The 22,798-nt window shown below is 40.8% G+C and overlaps 3 protein-coding genes across 4 annotated transcripts; 2 read left to right on the top strand and 1 right to left on the bottom strand.

Moving 5' to 3' along the window:
- Positions 1-1,057: 1,057 nt before the first annotated feature.
- On the bottom strand, positions 1,058-5,393 carry zcchc17 (zinc finger CCHC-type containing 17). The gene is made up of 7 exons (XM_022747628.1): positions 5,302-5,393; positions 4,142-4,328; positions 2,723-2,823; positions 2,499-2,590; positions 2,316-2,416; positions 2,043-2,191; positions 1,058-1,769 (listed from the first exon to the last, which is right to left on the bottom strand). Exons 2-7 carry the CDS (start codon positions 4,278-4,280, stop codon positions 1,596-1,598), a joined length of 756 nt encoding a protein of 251 aa, XP_022603349.1. The 5' UTR covers positions 4,281-4,328; positions 5,302-5,393; the 3' UTR covers positions 1,058-1,595.
- Positions 5,394-5,450: 57 nt separating this feature from the next.
- Positions 5,451-12,048, top strand: snrnp40 (small nuclear ribonucleoprotein U5 subunit 40). The gene is made up of 10 exons (XM_022747626.1): positions 5,451-5,666; positions 6,497-6,626; positions 6,754-6,847; positions 7,906-8,071; positions 8,309-8,431; positions 9,784-9,904; positions 10,000-10,082; positions 10,566-10,627; positions 11,592-11,695; positions 11,959-12,048. The coding sequence occupies exons 1-10, from the start codon at positions 5,556-5,558 to the stop codon at positions 12,006-12,008; spliced, it is 1,044 nt and encodes a 347-aa protein (XP_022603347.1). The 5' UTR covers positions 5,451-5,555; the 3' UTR covers positions 12,009-12,048.
- Positions 12,049-13,960: 1,912 nt separating this feature from the next.
- Positions 13,961-19,649, top strand: nkain1 (sodium/potassium transporting ATPase interacting 1). Of its 2 annotated transcripts, none has more exons than XM_022747262.1 (8): positions 13,961-14,024; positions 14,342-14,729; positions 15,642-15,779; positions 15,901-15,981; positions 16,673-16,870; positions 17,050-17,110; positions 18,536-18,617; positions 19,044-19,649. In XM_022747262.1, the coding sequence occupies exons 2-8, from the start codon at positions 14,676-14,678 to the stop codon at positions 19,051-19,053; spliced, it is 624 nt and encodes a 207-aa protein (XP_022602983.1). In that variant the 5' UTR covers positions 13,961-14,024; positions 14,342-14,675; the 3' UTR covers positions 19,054-19,649. The 2 variants fall into 2 exon arrangements, with proteins under 2 accessions (XP_022602983.1, XP_022602984.1); XM_022747263.1 differs by having other exon boundaries at positions 13,995-14,135.
- The last annotated feature ends 3,149 nt before the right edge of the window (positions 19,650-22,798 follow it).

Here is a 22,798-nt window from a genome sequence, read left to right as displayed (position 1 = left end):
TTCCCTTATGGAAGCAGAAATGTTACACATTTCAAGGATATTTCCTGTATGAGGGGAAAATACCCAACAGATCCCTAAAGGTCAACTCAAACATGGTAGTACAAGTTGAACAACAGGATTCCACAGGATTTTTCTGACTGATTGATGCCATTGTTTTCAAATTATGTGCATTAATGAACACAAGCTCACAATTCTGGTTGTGCAAGCTCTGAGTCACACTAAATATTAAACTGACCGTATTAACTTCATCTTGTATATCTGTCTGTTGCAAACGAGGAATCGAGTGTAAGAAAATGAGGAGGACTGACACTGACCAATAAACTCAAGTGATTAACAGGGGAGTGTGTTCACTGGAGCCGTGTCAAACCACTGCAGCTGGAAACAATCTATCACTCCAAAAACCTACATGTAGAAGCATGGAAACTAGGTCAAAACAGCATAAAAGAAACAAGATATTGAGTCCCTGACGTTGCCTTATTTTGTTGACAAGGGTTCATCTTATAGAAAAAGACAGAGTTACTGATTTTATGGAACTTTTTACCTCGTGGGACACGACCCAACCCAATCCCTCAATCCAGTCCTAGGATGCCTTACTTCACTTCAAAACATTAACTTCATATGACCCCAGGGTGTGTGTGTGTGTGTGTGTGTGTGTGTGTGTGTGTTTTGGTTCCCCACGGACTGACTTTGATAGCAACATTATGATTTCAAGGTCCAAGAACAAAGACATCAAGAGGCATTTTTGTTTTACCTTTACAAATAAAAACACCTTTAATGGAGTTAACAGTTGACATGCAGGAAGAGGGGTGTGTGTACTGTGAGCAGTCCCCTGGAGACAAGATACACAAACACACATGGATGTACACACAGATGCACAATAAGCGGCGGACAACCTAAGGATATCACCATAGCATGGGGTTCCTGTCATGCTCACTTGTACTACATTACATTTCCTGTTTGTGGCTTTACCTCTTCCTCTCTGTGTGTGTCTGAGTGTGTGTCTGAGTGTGTGTGTGTGTGTGTGTATGTGTGTGTGTGTGTGTGTGTGTGTGTGTGTGTGTGTGTGTGTGTGTGTGTGTGTGTGTGTGTGTGTGTGTGTGTGTGTGTGTGTGTAAATACAGCTTTCTCTGTGTGGATTATTTTAAGGTTTTTCATGTCAGACCCTCCCTAAGAGTCGGCTTTACCGCCTCATGTCTGCTTAACGGATTTCCCAGAGCATTAGAAACCGGATAGCTGTGAACAATATCTGGAGTTCAAGATGGCTAGTCACATGCTGCCATATTGCTTACCCCTATCTGGTTTCGTGTGATGTATGAACTCCTCCCTCTGGGGAGCCAGAGGTTACATTAGGACAAGTGGTCATCTGATTTTTAAACTTGATGGGAGGTTTAATTGTACTTTCAATTACTTGGAAAGACAGTTAGCAAACATTTCCTTAACTTGGATGAAAGTTTCTATAATAAGCTGTTGGTGGAGAGATTATGTAAAGATATACGGCCTGGAAGTCTGCCCATCCGTCTGTTGCTACCCACTTCCCCTTTTGCATCTGTGTGATAGCTGCAGTGTGTGAATGTAGTGTACATGTGTGTCAGCTCTCAGCTGTGTTTATGAGATTTGTGTTTCTTGTGTTTCTTCTTCTTTTTGTCCTCTCTGTCGCGAGTGTGATCGTGGCGCCTCCTCTTGGATTTACATTCACTACTGCTGCTGCTGCTGCTGTCGCTCTCTGACTCCTTCCTCTCCCTCTTCCTCTTCTTCTTCATTTTCTTCTCCTGGCAGATAAACAAAAAAGAAGAAATTCCATTAAGCAATTATGGGAGCTTGCAAGAAAGCAAGAAAGTCGCAGTTTCAATACCTCAAAAATAGTGTATTCTTCCAAACAACACTTCTGAAAATTCTCATGAAATTGCCTTGTATCTTGTAAACGTAAGCAACCACGGAAATGCATTGTCATACCGAGACATGTGGGTTGTTGCATCAGGTGGGGGAGCTGGAATAAAAAAGGTAGTGACAGCCACATTGGGCATCAACTGTCACATACTGACCTTCTTTTTCTTCTTCTTTTTGTCTGAGTCTTGCTGTGATGCAACTGTGGAGGTCTGCTGCTGTTGCTGCCGTGGCTCTTCATCGTCCTCTTCAGGCAAAAGGGCGTACTGCAGGCCCGGAGCAGAGAAACAGTCCTTTGTAAAGTGACCTGAAAAAAGTAATAATTTATTGAAGTGGCTACATATATACATATATTTCTAAGTGATTTCATAGTCTCTGTATTTTGTTCTTTTAAGATATGACAAGTTGTATTGTTCACGTTGTTGTTGTACCCTTGCAGCCGCACTTTGAACACGTCGTGTTGAGCACAGCCTCCAGTGTGATCCTGTTGCCAGTTTGGTCTCTAAACTGCTTACGTCGCCTCGCATCCTGCCTACAATCACACACACAGGTGATAATAACACACATGCACAGACACACAGACACACACGCATAATAAAACTATAAAGACTTACTCTGCCATGACATTGTTGGGGTCCAAGTCCCGCCCTGTTCCCTGATTGACAGCTTTCATTGAGAAGGACAATTTCACCTTGTCACCCCGAATCTGACAAATGGAGGACAGAGCTGCAGTCATCCTGCTCTGGGTTTTACATACAGTACTCTGTGTGTATGTGTATATGTGTTTATGTGTGTGTGTGTGTGTGTGTATATGTGTTTGTGTGTTTGTTGTTGTTACCTCTTTTCCAATGACTTTTATCCACACCTGTTCGCCCACATCGACGATCTCTGAGGCGTTCTCAACCCGTGTAGCTGACATCTCACTCACATGTACCAGGCCTGTGTGTGCAAGGGGAAGGAGTTTAGATGTTAAATACAAACATTTATTTCACAGGATTTAGATGCAGTAAAACTCTCTCTATTGCTGATGATGAATTTAGAGCAAGAAATTGAAGTACAGAAAAGCCAAAGATGAGATTTTGAAACAGTGTCACCATGCAATTGTTGTCCACCAAAAAGTAGTGACAAGTTTTCAAATGTGAAATGTCCTGAACCCAGTTGTCTTCACAGACTTCAAATTCAAGCCAGGTGTAAGTTAATAGTTTCACACATTCCAAACATTTTTGTTGCATTTTTTGTGTTATGATGAAGTTAAAAACTAAATCCCAACATTTGAGGTCCAAGGGGCAGGTGCTGAATTTATCCCAGTAAACTTTGCATAGTTCGCCCTCCAGTGGCGAAAATGAGGAGCTGGTGTTCAGTTTTTGATCATTTGGTGAAAAAATAGTGTAAATATCGATTTGAGACATTCCACTTCATCAATCTGTTGCTCTTCTCAGCAACCCTGTCCAACCCCAAACCCTTCCTACTCTTTCCCTCTCCACACGCAGATTATCTTGGATCCTTTTTAATGGGAAGTCATAGTGACTGGTAAAAGTAAAATGGGTTCAAAATGATTTGTAACAGTGGTTGTGCTAACATTTAAAAAGTATGTCAATATATTAAAAACACAGGCTTGCACTGTAACATTTCCTCTTTGTCAAATTGCAGGATGCTGGCACTGCCACTCAAAAAAAAAAGCTGATAATCATCCAACACCTTCTTCTTACAGTCAGAGAGAGAATAAAATCCTACTCCTGTAGAATCATGTGGCTTAGGTGCCTTGTAGTCTCGGACTGAGAGATCACTGTCACAGACTGACACTATGCACTAGAATTTGGAAACCCGGGCCCTATATCCTCTGCACTGCACTCACTCTGCATTACTTTTGGCTCTGCAGTAGTTTTCACCTGGCACTGGTTGCAGGTGCTGACCATGCATTGCTCTTTCACTGCATATTTCTCATTTCAGATGTTTTCTTATAATTTTCACTATTACAGTAGTTTTTAGTGTTTCCACCCATTGCAAGCTCTGCAATATTTTCCTAATAGGTTTTATAATTCTTATTGTGTTACCCTTGTGCTTTTGCTACTTACTCTTTTGTATCATATGGGTTTTTTGCTTTCTTTCACTGTCCTATTTCATCTTAATGTTGTGATTAATTTCACTTATTTTGCTTCTGTGGCTGTTTTCTCTCTGAATAATTAATGAATAATAACATTTTTGTTTGTAAATGCCTGAAGTAAAGATCTATACAGATATATGACCTCCAACTCACCTTCCTTCTTGTATCCTGGCAGTCGGACAAAAGCTCCGTAGGTTTGCACAGAGACCACCTCTCCTTTGGAAATGCTGTACAGTGGCGGCAGACCATCCAGTCCGGCAGGCTCTGGAGCTGGACCATCACTGTCAGACATTGTCTCAGTGGAAGCCGATCACAGGTATCAGGAAGTGGATCTATTAGGCTGATAATGAAACATATTTAATTACTTACAGTATCTTAAAGTGGAAGAGAATGTCCTTTTTGAGACCGACATTTGTGGATTCATGTTTCTTTTTGTCTACAAAAAAAAAAAAAGTCAACAAAAACATAATACTTCAAAATGAAATGACTCTGTACAATGTATGTATTAACTGGACAGATTCTATGAACATGTTTATAAGAAACCTCTTTACCCTAGTTTACATTACAATATCTATTCAAGTGGTATATTATGGCCATTGTGCTTGGTTATATAGTCATCATAAGTGCACAAGTCACCTATGATATTTACAAACCTGGGTGAAAGGGTTTGGGGACTTATATGTTCACTATTATAGTTTCAAAAATCAGTTTTATTTGTTTTATTTATCAATTTCACATACGTTTTGTGGTGTTTGTTTTTGTTGCGAATGCATGAGTGTTTAAATAGAAGATACAAAGGGGGTGGACACAGTGACATGGCGATTTTAGAGGAACTTCAACAACATGAAGAATATGTTTAGTTTAAAACATAACCAACCGTAATAAATCCCTGTGAATTACTGCATTGGAATTACTTTTAACAACAAAATTGTCTCATCACTCCAGCCCTCCTGTGTTTTCTTTGCTCAGGTGCTGCTGAGTCCTCTAACACGGGGATCAAATATAGCTGGTTGACGTGACTTGATTTATATATAAGCTTCAGAGAATAAACTATGTGCAGAAGCTCGAGGACAGTACTAACAAAAACAGTACTAACTTTACATCTGCAGTAACAAAGTGAATGAGTGAGAACGGCAGCAGTGAGATGCTAACGTTAGCTAGATATTATAATATTATCTTCTATCAACCCAACCTTGTTTAACCCCACAAGAACATGACAATAATCGGTTCGTGCATAAAATGTAAATACCAGTTTGTAAAGGAAAGGGTGTAAATGTAATTCAGCAGAAAATGTTAAAATAAAATATTGCTACCTTTCGTATTAGCAGAGCTGATTCCGTTTCACATCCGGTGCAAATCGTGTTGACAATAAGCAATGAAACCAATCATCGCAGTCGGTAAACTGAGCATCCAATCACACGCCTTATAGCCAGCGGAAGTAGTTCCTCGATGTTCTTCGTTGGTGTTACGCCGCTGGACGTCCCTCTATGAAAGACGTCCGTTCATTTTTGTAAAATTACAGCTTTGAATTTCAACGTTTTCGCTGTTTCTTATCCTCTAACCCAAGATGATTGAACCTAAGAAGAGAGTAGCGGACATGGCGGTGGTTCCCGCCGCCGTGAAGCGGCCTCGGACGGAGCTGGTGGCGGCGGCTCAGTCACAGCAACTCGTGGCGATGGTACGGAAAGAATAACCCGGTGTGAGCAGAGATGTACTGGAAGAAACCTGTTAGGGGCGACCAAAACAAATCTGTTTTGGTCGCTCTGTTATTATTTATTGCACAACTTCTTCTGAAGTGCACTAACTGGGTTAGAAAAGTGTTTTTATGTGTATAAATGGGACGGTTTCCGGCTATACAGTTAACAAGGAAAAGATAGTAACATAAACTCAAAAGCAGCAAATACTGTGGTGCGTTTAATTCACTTTCAGCCGCTCTCAGCTGGGACTGGCAAATGCACAGGCAATTGTACACTTTTTTCAGATTTCTCCTACAATTACTTTTGCAGAGCTTGAAAATTTATTTTGCAGCCGACTATGATGAATATCAACTGGATCTTACACTGAAACAGTAATGATGCTATATCATTGCCTGTTTATTAGGGAAATCTAGCGAAAGCGAATGAAGTCTAATACAACTCTTGAAATAAATCCTACCCTCATGAAGGCTATAATATTCTGTTTTATTAAAACTTTTAGAGGGTCTTTGATTCAGCTTTATGCACATTTTGATGCTGTGGCTTGTACATGACACTTCACATTTGGCCTGCAAAAAGTTTTTGTTATTATATTTTAAACTGTTGATTATTTTCTTGATTTATCAATTAATCATTTTCTCTTTAACATGCCACTGAACTGTATTTTGAATGTCAAAATAGCAGCAGGGATTGAAAAATACACATAAGAATTTCCTTTTTCATTGTTCAACAGCATATATCTATTTTACAATTCACCCAGCACTAACCTCAGTCTCATAACCACTATATTTGACCACTGGTGTATGTCCTGCAGGGCCCCCCGCGAAGCTCCAGCATGCAGGCTCCCATCATGCTGATGTCTGGCCACGAGGGCGAGGTCTACTGCTGCAAGTTTCATCCTAACGGAGCCACGCTGGCCTCCTCGGGATTTGACAGACTCATATGTAAGTTATTAACAACTAAATTACACCAAACAGCCAACAAACCCTGCAGTTCACACATCATTGTTAAAATGTTTTCATGCCCAGTTACTGTTACGAAACTGTTGCACCCTGTGTTTCTTTGCTGTAGTGCTGTGGAATGTGTATGGAGATTGTGAAAATTATGCCACGCTGAAGGGCCACAGTGGAGCAGTGATGGAGCTGCACTACAACACAGATGGCAGGTATGAACGATCACCTAGGAAGTAAAATGGTATAGGTATACTCTGGATGAAACTCCAGTCAAAATAATTAGGTGTCTAAATGAACAGCACTAACTTAAAGTGAATTGTTTTATAGACATGCAGCAATAAAAAATTAGTCATCTATAATCCTTGGAACTGTTTGGATGACAGATATCAGAAAGAAATATAGTTACAGCAGCTGCAAATATTTAGTTTGATAAAAGTCTGTAACATTATCAGCTATCCATCAGTAATATTGGTCTAAACCAAACTACCAAGCAAACATGACATGAATTCTAATGTCTGTAATCAGAGAAGAACAACACACATTTCCCATTTGTTAAATTTTACTACCTGGCTGAGATATTTGTCAAGAGACATGTCGAACTCATGCTTCTTAATTCATGGCTTTGTCCATTGGACTGATAAATGTATCTAGAAAGGATTGAGCTACTTTGGACTCTATTTTCACAGTCCAAAGCACATGGTCTAAAGCCAAGGCGCAAGTGCATTTAAGGCATCTTTAAATCCATTTTTGCTACTGTAACTGCGGAAAAAACGGTCGCTCTTACAGGCACATGATACAAAAGGGTTGTACTTAGTCTCTTATTTAATCATGGGAGTGTAACATGCAATAAACCATCCAGAGTGCCATCTCCCATTCCCTTTAAAAGCCAGATGTGCTTACAACTTGTGACTGACCAGTTAGCCCAGTCCCTGCACACGCACGGAGCAGCTCTGTGTGCCCAGAGGGGCAATGAAGAGCTGAGCGAATCAATGTGCTGCGCAATGCTCCTCAATGAAACAACAGCACAAATCACAATGTTAGACATCTTTTATGTTATGTTATGAGAACTTTTTAAATTTTCAATTGACTATGAAACTGTGGTGGACAAAGTATAGAATGGGAAACGCTGTGGTGGATTTACCACGTAGTAAGAAAGATGCTTCTCTGCAGAGAGAAACTAGCGAAGAAAATTGCGTTTCGTTTTTCGCCGGGTGTAAGATGTTACCCTTTGTGTTCTTAACCAGCTGTGTTTTCATGTGGTGTATTTCAGCGTGCTGTTTTCAGCCAGCACAGACAAGACTGTCGGTGTGTGGGACAGTGAAACAGGTGAGAGGATCAAGCGTCTGAAGGGCCACACCTCCTTCGTTAACACCTGCTACCCGGCCCGCCGAGGGCCCCAGCTTGTCTGCACCGGCAGCGACGATGGGACAGTAAAGGTGAGATTTGTAGTTGCTTAATTTGAATAAATTAAGTGACCTGTTAGAGATTGAATGACATTTGATTGGAAATGTATTCTATTACTGAATTCAAGTGTTCAAGTGTGATTTTCCACTCACTGGTCAGTCTTGGGAGACAATTCGAGAGCTGATCCTAAATTTGGAGAGTTGTTATGGGGTCATGATCTGATAGTGCCTTTGTTAATGTCTTTCTCTGTATGTTTGTCTTAATGGTAGCTGTGGGACATCCGTAAGAAGGGGGCAATCCACACTTTCCAGAACACCTATCAGGTGCTGGCCGTCACCTTCAACGACACCAGTGACCAGATCCTGTCAGGAGGCATCGACAACGACATCAAGGTACTGGGTTTCAGTATGCACTATTTTCTGTGTCGTTTCCAGGTGCATTCAAAATGATCTGATGAAAATGAAAATGATGAAATGTTATGAGGGATTCAGATTAGTTTCAAATTGAAACACACACACATACATACTATGGATGATATATATATTATACTAACTTCAATCAATTACAAGTTTAACTTACCATGATAACACCTTGGTAATATTTTTTGAAAGCACCTGAGAAAAGCTTTTGCCCTACATCGTGGACATACATCAATATGAGTAAAGTGATGACAGTCATTTTTTCCTATAGTTGGTATCAGTTTTTTCTGTTTATCATCCAACTTGAATTATGAACTTGAACTATTACATGCATTATATACATAATGCAACAATTATACATACATAATAAATTTATATCATGCATGTGTACACATTTGATATATATATATATAAAATGTTTTATATAAAAATTGTAATTAAAAAGTAAATCTACAGAGATGAACCAAAAAAGGAATAATACCAGAAGAAGCTGTAGATAATTGTCCTTGGGTGCTGTGTCCTGTATGTCCTCCCTTGCTGACTGCTACTTTTTCCTTCTACCCATCCTCACTGAGCAAAAAAATACCCTTAGTCAATTCCACAAAATACCACAGTTATGACCACAAAAGTCCATTTTTAAAAAAAAAAAGTTAAATGTTACTGTCATACTTTTCAAGACCAATTAGATCATTACAAACAACATTACTGGTAGATTATGATAAAGCTTGCAAGGAAGGGATATGGATATCAAATTCCGTGATAGCAGATAACAAAAATGAAGAATCACTGAAAAAAACTATTAGTTTTTATTTTGCAGTTTTCTGCCCCTGTGGCTCAACTCAAACATCTGGTGAGGGGGATGATTTGGGTTGTTTAGTATGCTGTGTATCTTATTAAAAATAGTTAATGGAAAAAGCTGCAGACTTTAATCTGTAGTTGATTAAAAACACACTGCATTTTAAATAACGTGCTGAAATAGAAGCGTTTAGGTTATTGTCAGTGTGCTGTGAAACTGCCTCCCTCAGGTGCTGCTCAGCCCATGAAATAGTGAATTCACTGCTTCCTTTGTTTCACTCGTGCATCTTTTATAATTATGTTGAAGAATCATATCAGTGTTTTCGTGCCTCATTCTGTTACCTATTTTTGGTTACAAACCCTGCTGCAGGCTCCTTTTGTGATTTTGCAGCTGGGCGTGTTGTGTTGGAGCATGTTCATGTGTTGTGAGACCAACAGTTTGTCTATTTATTTTCCACCCTGACTCTGACCACAATTATGACAACTGGTTTTCATCCTCTGAATATGGAGCTGTTGTTTGTGTTGAGCAGGTGTGGGACCTGAGGCAGAATAAGCTGATCTACAATATGCACGGCCATGGCGACTCAGTAACTGGACTCGCACTGAGTTCTGAGGGATCATACCTTCTCTCAAACTCCATGGACAACACAGGTAGGCTGTTTGTATAAGAAATGTTGCTCACGCCATAAGATTCAATATTCTGTCACTGGATCTTTCATTCGACTTTTGTCTCACTCTCTGTGTAGTGCGCATTTGGGATGTTCGACCATTCGCGCCCAAGGAGAGATGTGTGAAGATTTTCCAGGGCAATGTCCACAACTTTGAAAAGGTAACATGGATAACTTTCCAGCCCTCTTTGTGATCCAGGGCACATGCAGTGTGCTTGCACATAAGGGACTGATACTGTACTTCTTTCTACTGTTGAACACGCCCAGCGTAACAGATTGCAAGGAGTAAATTACCATCCAGCAGAGTTTTCTTCATGAGGGAGACCAAACATTCACTTTTTCTTAAAAGGCATCAAAACATGTCCCTCTCTGATATGCAATAAACAGCACTTGGTACTTTTATCCTGTGAACTGATGCAATCTATAACTTTGTACATAAGTGACTAACAGCTGTCGTCCTGCTGGCAGAGTTTTCATGTACTGTCAACCACACTTGCATGACAAATACTTTCAACCTCTCCTGCCTCTCCCATCACTCTCTGCTGTTCTTTCTAGTATAAATCTTTCATATAATTGTGATAATAGTAGCTCACATGTAGAATGGTTGTGTTATGCAGTGTCTAACATCTGTTGCTGTCATACAGAATTTGCTGAGATGCTCCTGGTCTAACGATGGCAGTAAGATAGCTGCAGGCTCAGCTGACAGGTGAGAAGAAACCACACACACGCACACACGCACACACGCACACGCCAGGTCATGGTATACTTAATTATCAAGTCCAGGGAACTTCTTGTCATAGTGTCTCTAGAGAGCCACTGTCCTGATGTCGCCTTGGGGTTGCCCTCAGGTTCCACTAGCTCCTCTTTCATCTGTCTTTCTGAAGAAGTGAACCTTGTTCCATATTGTTAGATAAATGAGGGTCTGCTACAGGACTTTCTATATCTTAGAATAGAATAGAATAAAAATTAACTTTATTATTCACTACAGGGTAAAATTGTCTTTACCTCACTAAAACAGAAAAGCAGCTCAAGAACCTGCAAGATATAGAACAAACAACTAATAATTTGTTACCACATAAGAAACAGCTCCCATGAAAATCTGCTAGTGCAGCAATGCACTTACTAACATCATCGTCCTAACTCAGTTTTGTCATATCAGTAATATCCACTGATTCTCTCTTCTAATGTCATTTTCTGACCTTTTAGCTGTAATCTCTGCTGTCTCATATGTCTACGCTCTTTGGCCCTCTCTGTCCTGCTGTTAGTCTAGCCACATCTCAACTGTTTGTGGCCACTCTACTCACCCATGGACTTTGAACCCACAAAGGTCCAAGGCTTGTGGGAACTGGTGTTCATTTAAGACAGCTCAAAACATAAATATTAAATAAACAATGGTTATTTAAAAGATAAGTTAAAAAAACCTTCTAAACCATCTAGACAAATTTAATGAACTAATTGAACCAATGTTAAACAAACTTATGTCCCATGGTTTGATTTTTTAGTAATTTGCGTTATTGCAAATGTAAATGCCATTACGATGATTTTGACTCGGTTCTGGTTTTCTTGAACCACAAACGGCATAATAAAGACAAAATGAATACATAAACCTTTCTGTTGTGTTGACTCGCATCAGGAGTCACTCTTGTTATTGACTTTGTCTGTGTTTACAGATTTGTGTATATTTGGGACACCACATCACGTAGAATCCTGTACAAGCTGCCTGGCCATGCTGGCTCTGTCAATGAAGTGGCCTTCCACCCCGAGGAGCCCATAGGTGAGTCGAACACCTACTTTTGTCTCAGATTACATGCTGTAATACCTTAGAGCAGAGATATGTTAAGACTGGAGGAACAGGTTAGTTTTTTTTTTGTTTTAAAAGTTGAAAGACACACTGAAGGGAAGATCATTTTCACGTTCATGTAGTTTTTCCGCAACTTTCTCTCTGTGAGATTTCATTTGGTGTTTTGCTCACTTCAGGCTTAGTTGCAAAAACATGCTTAACAATAAGTATTTAATCATCTTTTTCTCTCCTCACAGTGCTGTCTGGCTCCAGTGATAAACGGCTCTACATGGGAGAAATTCAGTAGGGTGTTTATGTGTGCAAACTTGCGTGTGTGCGCGTATGTGTGTGTGTGTGCGCGTTTGTGTGCGCGTGTGTGTCCTGCAAGCAAGTCTCCTACGTTGGAAGTGGACGGTTGGTGTTTGACAGTGGAATTCGGAGTCTCTGTAATTTCATGTAGGCTGAAGCAGCTTGTCTCAGAACAACCTCAGGACATGTGTTTAAAGTTTATTATGCTCAGTCAGAACAACCTCTACAATTACATGTTTTTTTAATTCTGATTTGTTTCTTTTTAATAAACTTCAATATTCTGTAAAACGTTTTTTCTTTTTTTGTGAGTTCTTTTGTCATGATGATGCTTTCCTGGGTTCATAGTTGTTTTACATGGAACTGGCTGCTGGTTTTACCCACTAAAGCTGAGTAGACATCAGCAAACAGTTGAATGCTGTGATCTGGTTATGCAAAGATACAAGTTATTTTTTTATAATTCATCCACTACTATTTTCAAGGAAAATCATTGAAAAGCATTACATTCTCTGACAGTGGTATTAACTAGTTACTTTGAGGAACCTTGTGCATGTACATTCTTGTAGTTTAAAATAAGCAGCAGTATATGGAGTACTTCTTACTGCTTAACACATTAATACTGCCTAGAAATTGAACTTTGATATGAACACTGATGCCACATTTTATTCAGTCTGGACCATCCTTTCCCTCAGAAGCTTGACACCCTCTCTCAGGTCAGGGATATCGGCTGGAGGAAAATTAGATGAAGAAGGTGAAGAAAGTTACAATTTTAATTTATTGGTAGTGCAATAAATGCACTTATTTCACCATATTAATTATACACTATAAACTGCCTCTAGGTCCCACACAACCTAGTCATTAATGTTTTCCTACACTTCATCTTATCCTTGTTTTCATTTGGTGCAGTTTTCTAATAATCAATAGAGTACAGTTAAGATACTATTAATATCTTATTGCTGTCATATTGTTTAATTGTGTTTTGTTTTATATGTGTCTTGCTCGAAAAACAACTTCCTCTTGTTGGACAGTAAATGGATGAACTAAACTGATGATTTAACATTTAAAGGAATGGGGGCATGTTAAGAATGGCTACTATTAGTTGTTAAACTCAGTTTACTGGATTTTACTGAAAATGTCTTTAAAAAAAAGTTAAAGTTTTGTGGCCTTTTTTTCTCCATCTTGGTTTTTCCTCAAAGTGCTGGAAGTTGAATGTTTTCAACCCTCGAATTGGCCTATGTATAAATGAATGAGGGCAGTTTATTCAGCACTATATAGAGTTACTGACGTGACTATATTTTACTTAGTTCAAATTGAATAAAATTCGATAAGTAAGATAAAGTTCAAATCGGACTAGACAAGAGTTATAGTGTAGTTACAGTGCAGTCATAAGGTTATCAGTCAAAGGCAAAGGAGAAAAACAAAGTAAGATCCATAGGATTTGTTGTAGTAAACTAGTTTTATTATCCATTGACTGTCTTATGGCCTCGCGATAACCGCCTTTGTGGTCATTATCTACCCTTTCATCAGTGAAAGCTGACTTTACTTATGTGAAGCTCGCTGTCGCGCTGCTCGTGTTAAGTAGCTGAGATTAAACATGGCTGTTAATTGGGTTTTTCCGCTCTGAATAACCGCAGGCTGGGGAGACGAGCAGCCCCGCGGGCCGGTGCTCTCTCTCCTCGGTCAGTATCCACTCTCTGGTAGTAGTGGGAGGCGGTAACAGACTTTATTATTTTCGCCTGTCTGAGCCTCCTCCGCCACCACGAGAGCCCGTTTCTTTTGTGCTCCTTCATAGAGCCTCGCGGGGCTGCCGCTCGGCCGCGCGCACGCACGCGGATCTGCAGAATCCATGCAGCTCCTCCTCGAGGGGGTCGCGGTGACTGAGAGCCCCCACCCCCCTCGTCTCTCTCTCTCTCTCTCTCTCTCTCTCTCCCCCCGGCTCCTCCTGCGCCCGCCCCGGCACCGATTGTTGACAAAAGACGCTACTGGACGGAGCGAAGGAACCCAGACCCCGGTACCGGTGAGCAGATCTGCCCGTTAACTTGACTTCTTTCCCATAACAGCTCGAGGAGGAGAAGATCGGGACGAAGGGGTGAGGGGGGGACGAGGACTCTTCCGCTCCTAGAAAACCGTGAGTCACAACGGGCTGCTTTGTGTCCGTAGCAGATTGCATGTAGCCAGACGTTAGCCGTAGTAGCACTGCGGGGTCGGTCCCCTCCTCCCCTCCGCCCCCGTGTGATCCGGTATCATATGATGCTCATTTCTGTCTGTAGCCTGGGGCAGATTATGACAGCTTTCCGTCTCTCTTTGTGCCTTTGTGTGTCCCCGCTCCGAAAGGTGTGGCCGAGGTGATTCGGTTGTCGGTGGTGGTCGGACCGCAACGGGCCGGCGTGAAGTGGACGCCCCCACCTCCTCCCCTGTCCCTTCTCCTCTCTCCTTCCTGAAAACCACCAGCGACTGGTATTTACCGACAAAACCAGCGGCCAAGATGGGTCACTCACTGTGAGTGGAAGCGCCAGACCAGCGTTGCAGGAGGAGGCGGCGGCCTTGGGCAGGTCTATTCAGCCGGGAATGGTGTGAAGTGAGACGGTCAGGCAGTCTGGATCTGACCGGGGACCCGTCATTCCCCCGGAGCCTCCGCGGCTCCAAGCCGCGTCCTGAGCCCTCCAAGATGGGGAAGTGCGACGGCAGATGCACGCTGCTGGTGATATGTTCACTGCAGTTGGTAAGTGTGTATATGTGTATGTTTATGTGTGTGTGTGTGTGTGTGTGTGTGTGTGTGTGTGTGTGTGTGTGTGTGTGTGTGTATGTGCGCGTACGGCGGCCAAGACTGCCTCTCCACTCATTCACCATGAAGATATAATTAGAGCAGCGTGCTACAGACCCGCACATTGTAATCAGACATTTTTGTCCAGCCTCTCTGTACAGTCACACCAAAAAAGCTTTGAGCTGCAGCTGCTGGGGTGCCATGCCACATTACAGGCGAGGGTGTGTGTGTCTTTGAAGCAGAAGGAGCAGGGCAGGGGGGCGCTTTGGTGTCAGGGTGGTCTGTGTGTCTGTAGAGAGAGGGGTGATAGCCCCATTCTGGCAAAACCATGTGAATGTTAAGCACAAGAGGGACAAGGAGGCCCTGTTCACCATCTGGTCTCCATTCTGGAGTTAAAGTTAGCTATTCCTTGTGCCCACAAATAGCTTGAGACTATTCCTATAAAATGTAATAAGTGTGTAATATGAGACAGTAATATCTATTCCTGTAGTGAGCATGATGCAGGCATGGGCAGCAGCAGTGTGAGGGCTGGTTGTTCAGGCCATTGTTTGCCAGGCTGATGAGTTGTTGTGTAGCAGGGGGATTCGGCCCATAGATTCTCATTAGTTTGGGGGAGCTTTTAGGGGGTGCTCCTCTTTTACAGTCACTGGACTTGCTGGTGCTCCAGGCAGTTACCATGGAAACAACTGCGGCAGACCTGTGTATGTATCTGTGTCCCTGTCGCTACGCGTGTGTGTGATTTCTAATGTGTTGTGTTTTTATGTATATATTTGCATATATCTTCATTAGTGAGTGTTTGTATGTATGTGGCTTACCTCTAATGTGCGTGTGTTTATGTGACCCCCCCCCCCCCCCCCCTCGTCCCCCTAGGTGGCAGCCCTCCAGAGGCAGGTGTTTGATTTTCTGGGTTACCAGTGGGCTCCCATCCTGGCCAACTTCCTGCACATTATGGCCGTCATCCTTGGCATGTTCGGCACTGTGCAGTTTCGCTTCAGATACCTCATCTTTGTGAGTATATCCCTCACCTTCAGATGATGTCACAGCTGCTCTCTACTTTGAACTGATAAAGCATTAGCCTGTGTGTGTAGTTACTTTCATAAAGAAGATTATCTCTGTGTCTGTTTGGCAGTATGCAGTATGGCTGGTCCTTTGGGTGGGCTGGAACTCCTTCATCATCTGTTTCTACCTGGAGGTTGGGAACCTGTCTCAGGTAAGTTCTTTGTGTTTATACCTGGGGTTGTGTGTGATACCTTTCCAACTTGCATATTTGCTCTTTTCATTAGTGCTGGAATTATTAATTGCTTGGTTGACAGAAAATGAATTGACAACAATTTTGATAAGTATTCCCAAAACTTTTGGCTGGTGACATCTTATAAAAATGCTGTATATATATTTACAGAAAATTAATAAGCAACTTTTTTGATGGTCAATTTACATGTAAAAACTTTCATGTAGTATCTTTTTAAAGTCTAAAGTTTTTAAGAGAAAATGCCAAACTTATCAGGTTACATCCAAAATTTAGTTGCAGCCCTAATTTTCAGCTCACAATCACAGTCTGCACACATCTACATTAGTTACAGTTAAAGTTTAAATTAAAAAGTGATTTTTCCTCCTACAGTTATATCAGTTAAATTATTTTTTAAGGCCAAAGTAATCAAGTAATTTATTTACCTTTAAACAAAGGAAATCTGGTAAAAAGCCTAGCTAGCCCAATGCTCTTTTGAGGTATTCCTTCAGATTCATCTACTGACCCCTTGGTGATGAACATTTTTCAATATTTTCTGACATTTTGTAGACGAAACAATTAATAGATGATTTGAAAACAGAGGAAGCGGCAATGAGAATAATCGTTAGTTGTAGCCCTTCTCGTACGAACTTGTGTATGTATGTGTGTGTCACAGGACAGGGACTTTCTCATGACGTTCAACACATCCCTCCATCGTTCGTGGTGGATGGAGCATGGTCCTGGTTGCCTGGTAACGCCTGTGCCAGACTCTCATATGGCCCCTGATGACCACCATGTGATCACTGTCTCCGGGTGTCTCCTTGATTACCAGTACATCGAGGTGTTGAGTTCAGCCATTCAGATCCTGTTGGCTGTACGTTTCCTGACACACACACTTCTACAAATTATCATACAGTGTATTCCTACTACATCCATTTGGCTTTATTACAGTATCACACAGACACACAACTAACATTTTATGAACAATGTAACAAACAAAAAAATTTGCAACAACAACAATCGTCTTATTTCTGACCATCTCCTCTCTAACAGCTCTTTGGCTTCGTATACGCCTGCTACGTGAGCAAAGTCTTCCAGGATGACGAGGACAGCTGTGAGTACTTTTGCTTTTCCTAAAATCTTGTTGATTCTCTTCTAGTGCCTTGTCCAGCACATTAGGTTTACTTTTGTCGTAATCGTGGAGAGGGCTTTTGTGTTAACGATCCGTGGCTTTGGATGCAAGTGCTGTGAGCTCATTGTTTTCTCCTGCCTGAGTCATGGTGAACAATATCACCGCCGAGGATTCCCTCTGGGTGATCTTAGCACTCCATCTGTGGGGAGTTTTAGAGATGTCTGCCGGAATATTCCCACCGTCAGAGTGTTCGTCTGTCTGCTTGCTAGCGCTTGACTGTCAGCCTGGGTGTGCCATCTGTGTGTCTGAATGGCTCTTCTCCTCATGTGCCTCTCGTGAGTGTTTTACTCTCACTCAGGGGAGGAAATTAAGTCCCCATAATTACAATATGACACCATAAGTCTGATTTCCTGTGAAAACAAGGGCATGCTGTGTCAGTGATGTCTTAACAGCATGCTCAGTCAGGATTAAATGCATGTCATAACATACACTGATCAGCCACAACATTAAAACGGGTAATGATAAGGTTAAGTTGTGGCTGTGTCAATCAATTTTTTGATTTAGTCAAACCACATAGCCATGGAAAATAAATCAAAAGTTTTGAATCACATTACAGATGGTTCTGAATAAACTCTTTCAAAACAGACCACGGATATATACCAATCACACATGGTACATTAATAATACATCCTGATGGATATCAGTTATGATATATGATAATATAGGATATGATAATAATATATTGACTTGTGTTAATGTTTTCTTTATAAGAAAACATAATATAAACAAACAAGTATCCATTAGATTGGTTTTAAAAAAATTTGATCAAAATATTTATAGAAAGACACTTGGAAAATATCAGTAAAACCATCAGTGTTGCCTGATGGATAAAGTATGTAATGGCAACACATTTCTTGCTACTTATGGGTCAACATATACACCAGATACCAATATATCTGCAATTAGCCAATAATGGCCAATATTTCAGCCTGGTTGATTTACCTGTCTAACTAATTAACACTTGCACCAGTTTATTATATTACATGTGTAACATGTTCTAAATGAAAACAAATCATGAAAGAGGTAAAGGTAAAAATTTAAATGTTAGATCTTGCAACAGCTGGACAATTTTCTTTTTCACTTGGCACCGAATAAGTCTGTTGCTCCGAATTGATTGAGAAAGATTAGAACAATGTATCAATGACATAGAAGCAGCGAGAAAGATGATGCATTGGTGCATCTCTGCACATTCTGATGTAACAGGGGGTGTAAAGTGTTATAAAGGTGTATTAAAGCATTATGATACCATCTTGAAATACAACACTGTAAAAAAAAAAAGAAAAAGAAAAACGAATTTAAGTGAAAGTGGAATGATGTCATCTCTTCTCTTTCTCTCTCCTTTTGAAGTTGATTTCATTGGTGGTTTTGACTCTTACGGCTACCAGCCTCCTCAGAAGTCCTCTCATCTGCAACTGCAGCCTCTTTACACGTGAGTTACAAATATATCTTTCTTCATGTTCCTGCTCCTTCTTTTTGATCTTAATGTTGAATAGTCTTCTTACAGGGAGTACTACAGTAATTTAGTATTACATTTCCATAAATTTTCAGCACTCACAAGAGACAGAAAATAAAAAAAAATGGTCAGAATTGATGCTGAAATATTCTGGCTTTTAGCCCCTAGTTAGGGTCAAGCTTCAGAAAAACTGGTTCAAACATTTACATAAATGCTCACTTCATTAAAATCCCACACCCACACTTTTATACACAGATTTTCTGTAAAACTTGTAACAAATTATTTTCACAGTATTGCAATAACAAGTGCCCCTTTCATGCAGTTATATCAAAGTGCACTATACTGTAACATTGATGTCTGACAATATGAATTCCCCTTGATCTCTTCCCCTCTGCATCCAAGGGCTGGTTAATTGTTGGTAGCGCCCCCTTCAGGCCAAACCCTGACGGCGTCACTGTGGATGGAAATCGGCGGTCGCCCTGATTACACTCACTCTGTGTGTCACAGTTTACCCGAGGAATGGACTTAACCCCACCCAGAGGGAGAGACGTCTGTGTGTGTGTGTGTGTGTGTGTGTGTGTGTGTGTGTGTGTTTGTGCATGTGTGCTTGTGTCTGAGAACGAGAAATACAGCCCTGATTAGAATGTACAGAGCTCAGGGAAGAACCAGCATGCCAGGTGGTGTGAGAAGATGAAGGAGAAGCAGGAGGCAGGGGAGGGGAGATACAGAGAACAAGAGCTGGGGACACCTCTGTCAAATCACCGAGGACACACTTCACTAAACTGCCAGCTCTCAACACTCCCACAAGTGTGTTCGTGTGTTCGTGTGTGTGTGTGTGTGTGTGTGTGTGTGTGTGTGTGTGTGTGTGTGTGTGTGTGTGTGTGTGTGACTATGTAACTCCACAGGACTAGATGGTGCTTTGTGGTTGCACCCTGGACTCTTACCACTCAGTGCCGTCATGAGTTTTGTTTTTTGGGGTGCTAGTGTGTGTGTGTGCGCGCGACTGTGTGGGGGTGGGGGTGGGGATGTGGGTGGGGTGTCATAATAAAAAGAGGCACGGCTCGTACCTGTTGTCGTTTTAGAATGTGGTGATGTCAAACTAGAGCAGTCTTATGATTCCCGTTCCCAAAGCCATCTTTCCCTCTCCCCGTGCCGTTAAAATCACCGTTGACTTTCAAGCTTTTTATGTTACAGCCAGGGCCTGGTGAGGTAATAAAGCAGAGCTAGTGGAGTGGAAAGGGTGAACTGCTTAAAGGATCAGAATGGCAATATTTTATATATTTTATTATTGGAAAAAAAAATCCCATGAAATGACCAAAACCAACAATTGTTTGTCCGTCTCTCAATATGTTCCACCTTTCACAGATTGTTTGAGTCTCTCAGCCTCAAACCCATTTACTCCTGGAGACATAAATCTTAAAGAAAAGGAGTCACAGAAATATTCTTTCATTTAAAAAAAAAAAAAGACAAAATCATTTCTAAAACAGTTTTGAGCAATACCACTCAAACAACAGCAAATAGTGCATTTGTTGGGGACTATTTTCAGCTGTGGGTGTGTGTCTGGGATACTACAAAAATCAAGTCAGATGTCCAGTGCTAGAATATTTAGTTTTTCAGGAAAACACATTCAGCCTACTGTACATGTGATACAGTTCATTAGAGATGCAGATGGCTTTGGGATCAGGCATTAGTGTGTTATGGGGGGGGGGGGGGCAGCGGGGATACTGTGCATGTAAATAACCAGCCAATGATTGTTTTGTTGGTTACATTTAGAAAAGGGGGGTTGCATTAGGGGGTGGGTGGGACTGGGGGAGAGGGGTACACATCAAAGTTTTTCTTCATACCTCTTTCTCTTGTTCTCTCTTTTTGGATATCCTCATGCTGCCATCTTTTAACCCATCTCCAGCTAATTCTGCCCATCATCTTGCTCACTAACTACATACACCCCTGCAGCTCACTCGCTGATCTCCACTGGAGTGTGGCAATAAAGGAGAGGAAAATATGGTGACATGCTCTGAGTAGTTTTTGTAGCTCGGATGGAAGACAGGAAGAGGGAAGGAGGGGGACAGGTATGAGGTGAAGACCTTATCGAGTGTTTGAAATAATAAAAATACACTTTCTACATTAAATATGACTTCTGTTGTCATCTGTAGACACACATTTGTCCCACCGAGAGTGACTTCATCTTTAATAAATTGAGTGCTTTCATTCCTCGTTTTGATTACATTACATTAATATTGGGATTATGAGGCACAGAATTACATTTTTTTTTTGCCAGATTAGTTTAGTAGATTATACAAGTGATGCACTCTGGTGAGCTGATATTGTACAATGAAGATTTGATTTGTGAAAACAATGTGATGCACTTTTCGACACCATTACAAAAATAGCACTATGATACTCATAGAGGGACTTGCTTGTGATGCTTTATATTCAGTTCATTTTAATGGTATTAAGTTGATACTCTACAGTGAAGATTTGATTGTCAAAATAATTTCATAGATCATCCACCATGACAAAAGTATAGCACTGTGTTAATAAAATGAGTTACTGTTTTCTTCATAATTTTAGAAATTAAAAACCATGACAACCCAGAGTTGAGACCAGGAGGCAGAGTTGCAGTCTTACACGCTTCTCTGCACTGCTATTAGAGCAGTCACCTCCCATAAACCCCATAGAATCTGTGTCTGCCCCCGATCACCTGAATTTATTAAATCAAAAGTAAACAGATGAGGGGTGATACATAAAAATCTAATTAAAAATGAAAACAACTACTTTAACAAAACCAATAAAATATGAAAATTAAATGTGGACTATTAGATATTAGATCACTCTCATCTAAATCCCATAGTCAATGATCTGATAACTGATCATCACACTGATTTAATGAAATCATTTCAATTCAACATTTACGTAGATGTTGATAGTGACAGCCTAGACTCAATTGGCTTCTCTCAACATGTAAATGAACCCACTCACTGCTTTAATCACACCCTTGATCTTGGGTTGATATATGGCATAGGAATCGAACATTTAATAATATTTCCACAAAACCGTCTTTTGCCTGACTATTTTTATTAATGTTCCATTACAGTAGGTGTCTATCTGAAAATGCTGTAACCAAATTTAAAGAAAGAATCCCATTGTTTAGTCCGCTGCCATGTGTCACTACAATGGAGGACTGCTCTTCAACCTAACACCGACACAAGTTGATGATCCTGTTGATAGTGCTGCAGCCTCACTGTGTACAACACTGTTGCCGTTCTGAAAAAGAAGGTAGTGAGACAGAGGAGGTTAACTTTGTGGTACGATTCACAAACGCATGCTCTATAGCAGACTTCACAAAAACTGGAAAGGAAGTGGTTTTCTATCAATATAGAAGAATTTCACAAGGCTTGACAAGGCTTAACATACAAAATGCCCTCCATGGTGCCAGAACCTCCTATTATTCATCGCTAATGTAAGAAAACAAGAACAACCCCAGCTTTCTGTTCAGCCCTGTAGCCAGGTTATTTGCCTCAGGCTTTTAGGGTTGCAGTAATTAAACCTCTACTTAAAAATCCTCTTGATCCAGATGTTTTAGCCAATTACAGACCTATATCCAACCTCCCCTTTATTTGTAAAATCTTCAGAAAAGTTGTTGCAAACCAGTTATGTGATTATTTTCATTTAGGAATGGTTTGTTTGAAGTTTTTCAATCAGGATTTAAAGTCCATCATTGCACAGAAACAGCACTGGTGAAAATTACCAATTCTCTCATGGCCTCGGACAATGGACTCATCTCTATACTTGTCTTATTAAATCTTAGTGCTGCTTTTGACACCATCAAGATTTTATTACAGAGACTGGAACATGTCATTGGGATTAAAGGAACTGCACTGGGTTGGTATAAGCCATACTTATCAGATAGATTCCAGTTTGTTTAAGTTAACAATGACTGTTACATGTTGCACACAAAAATAAGTAATGGAGTCCCACAGGGTTCTGTGCCAGGACTAATACCTTTCACCCTATATATGCTTCCTTTAGGGAATATTATCAGAAAGTACCACATAAATGTCCATGGCTACACAGATTACACCCAGCTGTATTTATCTATGACGCCAGATGAAACTAATCAGGTTGTCAAACTACAGGCATTTTTTAAAGATATAAAG

The sequence above is a fragment of the Seriola dumerili genome, unplaced genomic scaffold, assembly GCF_002260705.1.
Source record: "Seriola dumerili isolate Sdu_G_001 unplaced genomic scaffold, Sdu_1.0 BDQW01000110.1, whole genome shotgun sequence".
Taxonomy (NCBI): Eukaryota; Metazoa; Chordata; class Actinopteri; order Carangiformes; family Carangidae; genus Seriola; species Seriola dumerili.
This window is presented reverse-complemented; position numbering and strand designations above follow the sequence as displayed.

Excerpts from the sequence above, each read along its gene's own strand:
- zcchc17 (XM_022747628.1), bottom strand. The coding sequence starts at position 4,280 with ATGTCTGACAGTGATGGTCCAGCTCCAGAGCCTGCCGGACTGGATGGT. Across the intron at positions 2,824-4,141 it reads GCCAGGATACAAGAAGGAAG|GCCTGGTACATGTGAGTGAG; the intron begins GTGAGTTGGAGG and ends TTGCACACACAG. Across the intron at positions 2,417-2,498 it reads CCCAACAATGTCATGGCAGA|GCAGGATGCGAGGCGACGTA; the intron begins GTAAGTCTTTAT and ends GTGTGATTGTAG.
- snrnp40 (XM_022747626.1), top strand. The coding sequence starts at position 5,556 with ATGATTGAACCTAAGAAGAGAGTAGCGGACATGGCGGTGGTTCCCGCC. Across the intron at positions 6,848-7,905 it reads CACTACAACACAGATGGCAG|CGTGCTGTTTTCAGCCAGCA; the intron begins GTATGAACGATC and ends GGTGTATTTCAG. Across the intron at positions 10,083-10,565 it reads ATGTCCACAACTTTGAAAAG|AATTTGCTGAGATGCTCCTG; the intron begins GTAACATGGATA and ends GCTGTCATACAG.
- nkain1 (XM_022747262.1), top strand. The coding sequence starts at position 14,676 with ATGGGGAAGTGCGACGGCAGATGCACGCTGCTGGTGATATGTTCACTG. Across the intron at positions 15,780-15,900 it reads GCTTCAGATACCTCATCTTT|TATGCAGTATGGCTGGTCCT; the intron begins GTGAGTATATCC and ends TCTGTTTGGCAG. Across the intron at positions 16,871-17,049 it reads CCATTCAGATCCTGTTGGCT|CTCTTTGGCTTCGTATACGC; the intron begins GTACGTTTCCTG and ends CCTCTCTAACAG.